The sequence below is a fragment of the Melanaphis sacchari genome, unplaced genomic scaffold (genome assembly GCF_002803265.2).
Source record: "Melanaphis sacchari strain LSU unplaced genomic scaffold, SCAv2.0 Contig1260_pilon_pilon, whole genome shotgun sequence".
Lineage (NCBI taxonomy): Eukaryota > Metazoa > Arthropoda > Insecta > Hemiptera > Aphididae > Melanaphis > Melanaphis sacchari.
In genome coordinates, this window is record NW_020270503.1 from 3,500 (window position 1) to 10,322 (window position 6,823).

At 28.4% G+C, this 6,823-nt stretch overlaps 1 protein-coding gene across 1 annotated transcript; it reads right to left on the reverse strand.

Moving 5' to 3' along the window:
* Positions 1-1,089: 1,089 nt before the first annotated feature.
* On the reverse strand, positions 1,090-2,691 carry LOC112591001 (zinc finger MYM-type protein 1-like). The gene is made up of 4 exons (XM_025334622.1): positions 2,569-2,691; positions 1,978-2,485; positions 1,622-1,899; positions 1,090-1,452 (listed from the first exon to the last, which is right to left on the reverse strand). The coding sequence occupies exons 1-4, from the start codon at positions 2,689-2,691 to the stop codon at positions 1,090-1,092; spliced, it is 1,272 nt and encodes a 423-aa protein (XP_025190407.1).
* Between the last annotated feature and the right edge of the window lie 4,132 nt (positions 2,692-6,823).

Genomic DNA, 6,823 nt, shown 5'->3' on the forward strand with positions numbered 1-6,823 from the left:
AATTGTTTTAAAATAGGCCATCATAATATGGAAAGCTCCTAAATTAATAAATAGGTTATCAAATTTAGGTTGCTCTGTCGTTTGAATTTGTAATGCGACTTTGGCTATAGCTAAGTCATATGTAACTGACATAAAATTTTGATTGCATTCATTGGCAATCTTTTGCGCTTGTACCATTGTTTCGTAAATTACTGTAGTATTTGTAGGAGACATATTAATTGGAGTTAAATAGAATATTTTTTGTTTACTACCATGGTTATTCGTTGTTAAACTATTATATCCAGTCCACATGGGAGTATTTTTAATTTTTAAAGCATGTGACAAAACCCACAACAAATCTCGTTCTTTACATATTTTAAGCGTATTTGGTACAATTTGTCGTAATTCATTATCATTATTCACCAATGTCCCAATCATTTTTGGTTTTTTCCTATAAGGTGTTACTTCTGGTGTTATAGCCTCAAACGTTCTTCTTTTTTTTTGATTTTTTTTTCTATATTAATACTATTTATATCAGTTATTATATCGGATGTATTTTGAATAGATGGCAACGGTAATTGTTGAAAAATTGTTTCATAAGAATTTTCTTCGAGCTCATTTTGATAAAGAATCCCTACTGTGTCATGGAGTGTATCTTTCCCATTCGATGTTTCAACAAATCTATCAAAGTTATCAAATGCAACACCAGTGGATAATTTTGGGGAAAGTAATACACCTGGCGGGCATAGTCCTAACTGATTCATTGATGAGTATGTGAGTTCGGTTTCTAGTTCCTCAATAACATTATAACTGGTACATTGATTGTATCTATTAAGAATATCAATTACTTTTCTACTACTTGTTAAACTTTTTAAGGTTATTCCAAGTGTTATTTGCTTTGACGGTTTAACTCGTCCATTAGCATAGGCGCAAATAGGGAATTACATTGGCGGGGGCTCAAGCCCTTTAATATATTCAACAAACCCCCCCCCCCCTTCACACGTCACACCAAATAAAAATATTACTATTTTTTTTTTTATTAGCTACGAGTATAAAATTATTACTTATTAAAGCACATAATATTATATTTATTATTAACTAGATAATTGGTTACAATATTAAATTTATTTTTCTGTTGGATTTGGCAAAGTCATTTAAAACTGAGACGCTATCAATATTGATGTCTTTTTCAATATTAATTATCCCTAAACTGCTAAATCTTTCTTGGAGCATCGTTGATCGCATCCATGTTTTCAATCTCCTCATTGCAGAAAATGACCTTTCACAAGTAGCGGAATTGATTGGCAAAGTTATTGCTACATTAAATAATTTATAATAATTTGGAAAGATTTGTTTGCTATTCAATGAGTTTAAGTGATTTTGCAGAACTTCCAAATCAACATTAACTTTCAAGACATTTTTGATAACCATCATTTCTGATCTTAAAGAATCTTTGGAAACACCGAATAAATCCTAAAAGTTATTATTTACAAATTAATTTTCAAAAGTATACGGTAAATAAAAAGTAGATTCAAACATTCAATAACATTGTTTAGCACAATTTATTAATATAAATACATTATAAATTAATATTAGATTTAGTGTTTATAAAAATAAATACTTCTAATAATTCTCATATTACCTTATAATGATTAATGAATTGTAAACTTTCATTAAAGTTCAATTTTAAAAAGTTGTCTACAGATTGGGCTATTTCCATACTTTCTGGTGAAAACCGTTTTTCCATATTGACAATAATAGTATCAAGTATAGGATAAAAACAATGCATTTTCCAATAATTTTTAATTATTGAAGTACCCATTAGTACATCATTAACATGGTCTTCTTCTGCCGAAGTATTTGATAGTACAGTATACTGTTGTAAATATGTAGGTTCCCTTCTACGACGTTTAGAGCCACCTGAATTAATTAAAATTATATTAATAATTTGAATCATAAATTTATTTTATTTTAATAGGTATTATTATAATAACACACCTTGTGAAGGAATATCCAATGACACATCATGTTCTTCACAAAATATAGTAATACAATTCCACAGATTATCAAAATATACATCTGAACGGTTATTTTTCAGAGTATCAATCACACCACATACTAATGAACTAGATTTTCCAAGAGTTGTAGACTTTGATTGCAATTGAGTACTTAGAATATTAATAATTTTTAAAACATCATTAAGAACAAACAAATATACCACAAATTTCCCATTTTTTATTGTAGACAGAAGACCTATTGCTTGGGCAACATCTTTATCTTTTTGTAATTCTATTTCTTCATCAGGAATATAAAGAATAGGTTTAAAATTTTCGATGACTGAGTTACAACTCTTATAAAGGCAGACCCATCGAGTATCTGATAACTGTGGGATTTTTGTTTTTTTAACTCCTAGATTTTTTTGAATGTCAGTCATTTTTTTATTTTTCGTAGGTTGACTAAAATGAACATACAACGCTTCCAAGCCATTAAATAAATTCCGTGCGTCCTAAAATTAAATTTTAAAATACTTGATGTCATATAATTTTTATTAAAGCACAGAATTTAATACTCCATAATATTTGATCTCACCTTTAAATGTTTACACATATCAATGACCACAAGGTTTAATTTGTGTGCCATACAGTGTACATAAATAGCCTTAGGATGTATTTCTTTAAGCTTAGCCTGAACTCCACCAGTATGACCCGACATCACGCTAGCACCGTCATATCATTGACCTATTATATTAATTTTATCCAAGTTCAAAGAATTTAAAAACTGTAATAGAACACCAATTAAACTGTCAGCATTTTGACTTTGAGATACATCAACAAATCCAACAAATCGTTCCTCTACTTTAAGGTTTTTTGGGTAACGAACACACACAGCTAACTGTTCTTCCTTGTGGCATCTAGAATTTTTTTTTTATAAAACAATTATCAAAATGTAGCTTAAGACTAGTTAAGTAAATAAACAATATAATATTAAGACATTACCGAGCTTCATCACACGAAACGCTATACATTCCAGCACTTATTATATCTTCAACAATAGTATTCCTTACATGTTTAGCGCATATCTCAATGATTTCATTTTGTATTAACCAACTTGTATGATTTGTTGGTTTAGCATAATTTAAAGCAAAAGTTGGATTATACTTTGCCATTAGTTTGCATGCTTCTTTTAAGTTACCTACAGTAAACATGATAAATAATATAAATAGGTATATAATTAATTAACATTAGTTAGGTAGGTACTTTTAAAAATAAAAAAAATATATGGTACTAAAATCGCCCAATCACCTTGATTCAAAGATGTTTCATTTTCAATATGACCTCTAAATGCTACTCCTTGATGTGCCAAAAATAATATGATATCAATTAATGTTAGCATGTACTCTCTATTTTCTAATATTTTATCACGGTGTGCATTTGTAACTAATGTATGAACAGAACCAGTAGTTTTAGATTGGATATGTGCATGCCACTTTGTCATACAAGTCAAATGGTACTGACAACTAGAATGCAACTCCAACTTTGATTTAGTATATTTCAATCCTATTCCTCTAGAGCCAAAAATCTACAAAATTAATATTTAGTATGTTTATATAAATAAATAATCTACAAAAATGAATATATATATGTATATATGTATCAAAATAGTCATTAAACACTTACTTTTTTCCAATTTCTAAATCCTTTAGTTGAAAATTCCATGTTAGCAACAGTTCTAGACCCAAACATTCTACAAGGATAGCAAAATATAGCGTCCTCAACCACACTATACTCTATCAAATCAAAACGAGTATATACTGTAGGAGAAAAACCTCTATTTTGCAAACCAAATTGTGTCTGAGGGTATTTCTAAACAGAAAAATAAAATTATTGATTATTATTTAATAATTATTAGTTTTAAAACTTGTGCTACAAATTCTATGTTAGAAGATAAAAATATATTAGAAACACTATAATGTATATTTTATAGGTAGGTAATATACTATTATATTTATTATTTTAATATTTTAAAATAAAATAAAAATACAAATAAATACAGACTAAAATATCTAATTATTGTACTGCACAATTTAGCATCAAAATAATAACTAGGTATATAATTAAATTGTAAAACTTACTTCTAATATAGGTTTAGCAGGACCTGAATCGATATCATTTAAATCATTTATCCTGGTATTTGACTGAAAACTATTAATTTGTGGATCTGTGCAGGTCTGTGAGTTTGATAGCAGATTTTCATTTTCTTCTAGTAACGTTGTAACGCTTCCAGATCCAAATGAATTAATCTTTCAAAATGTGAAATGTTAATTTAAATTAAAAAAAATAAAAATGTTAAAGAATGTTAGGTACTTACAACTCTGGACGATGACTGTAAACTGCCATCATTGTCTTCTTTGATATCTTTTTCAGTAGGAGTACTTGATACACTTTTTTTTATATTAAAAATGCTAAATACTGATTTCTTATCCATGATTCAAATAATTTTTAATGTTTTTAATATGAAGTAACTTGTTTATAACAAACGTTTTTAAAATTAACATTAACTATGACACTGGCTATTATAGTAACAATGTTATATTAATATAACTACTATAAGTATAGTGTTATACTGACAAACTAGACAAACCGTCAACTGTCCACTGAAGACTGAATCCTAATAGAAATAGACAATAGTGCGTACACTCCGTACAAACATATAATAACATATAATAGCTGTTTACCAGCTAACCCGTATGATATACTCGTACACATATGTATATAATATATTAATATCATAATTCATAGTATCCTACCATTTGACTATAACTTGTATATTTATAAGTCTTAGGCCCATGACTGTTTTCGAAATATCGCGCGATATTTATGTTCTCAATGACAATGTTTCATAAATCAATTAATCTATAATTAAAATGTAAAAAAAAAATTATATTGACCATATTCTACACTTTTACAGTCATAGTTAGTAATCGAAAACATTTGATTATTAATAGGGACATTAAATTTTATTATTAGAGTAAATATTGGGGGGGCTTGGATGGAATCAGGGGGGGCTTAGCCCCCCCAAGCCCCACCCTATTTGCGCCTATGTCCATTAATCACAGCATATACTAAGTCACTTGCCAGTGATTCAACTTTACGGCGAGTTTCATCACTGTTTCTACGTCTTATATCAGGGCCTCCCACCAAATGTGTTATAAAATTAATTAATTTATCAGGTAACGAACATTCTCCTTTAATTAAATCTTCAGTGCTCACATTTTCTGGCAGATTTTCCTTTTTAATGTTTAAAATTTCCCGGCGTAATATTTGAGCGACATTCAATAATTCAGAATTATTTTTTAAATCACTTAATGACACGTTGGATAATGGAACGTCGATATGAAGTATAATTTTTTTATTATTTAATACTTCAAACTTAACTTTATTTTCAAATGTTCTTTTTAATTTATCTTCGAGGTGTTGTGAAGTATAAGATGAGTCTACAAACAAGCCATCACTGATTTCACATAATAAGTTTAAATATTCGTTATGTAAAACATTTAATAAAATAATTTTTTTAAATTTTATTATGGATTGTTCAATTACATCACAAATAGACAAATACGCAATATTATGGAAATTACGGTTTATATGCCAAGGGGATTTTTGGAAATTAAGATGGTCTTCATTTTTTTTTTTAGAGTCATGAAATTGATTGTATTTATTTTGGTAAGCTACTCGACAAATATTATGATATTTAACTTCTTTGGCTACAAAATCTATGTTAGAAAGTTTTGTTTGCATACTGACATCGTTCATTTCATTCATATAATGTTTTATACTTAATTCAAAATTTTTAGTTTCACACACATGTAAGCTTTGAGCCTTTCCATTATGTTTTTTACGGGTTTTTCACAAAATATACATACAGATTTAAAAATAGACGCATTACCTTCAATTAATTTTGTTGATTGATTTGACCGAGTATTTATTTCACATACAGGGCTCGATGATGTTGAAGCATTAGATAGTTGATTTTGTAATATTGAGGGCAATGCAGTAAATTTTCTGTAACATTTTATATGATAGTCATCATGCGAATTAAAAACTTCCGGTACCAAAATGTCACAATATTTAAAACTATTTTTTTGTCGGATTTTCAATGAAGAATTAAATTTTTCTTTTGAATTATCGTTAAACAAAACCACTTTCTCCACTTCTTCACCATTTGAACAAATTAAACACGTTTTTTGTATTGACATTATAAATTTAGTTTAAACGCACAGCACATAGTGATAAATATTACACGCTGCACTGCTGCACAACAGTAGGTACTGCACAACTGAAATATTGTCGTCAATGAACAACTAATAATGCACCCATTTGTTTTTATAAGCACGGAACGTTTGGTTATATAAATATTATCGAACTAATATGGTACTATTAATACCTTGAAATTACATGTTTACAAATATTTACAGAGATAAACTCATTGTCATTCCCGAATTCCAAATACATACTAATATAGTTATCGTTTATTCGTTTGACGAAGTTGAGAGTAATACCAACATTGTACCTATGATTATATTATATTTTAATGCGTTCTGGTAAGTATAAAACACCAAAATATTCAGTCTGTCGTTTTATATTCTTGATCTACACGTTGATTACTTTATTTTAGTTCCGGGTTTGATCTTAATAAAAATGATGTAGTTACGAGTACTTTTTAAGCTTAACTGGTCTGGCTTCTGAAAGCACCAACCTATTTTGGTCTGTCTTATGCAATAATTATGTGATAAATACTATCATTTGCGTAAAATCCAACCTAATGGTCATAAGTAATTGAAGTA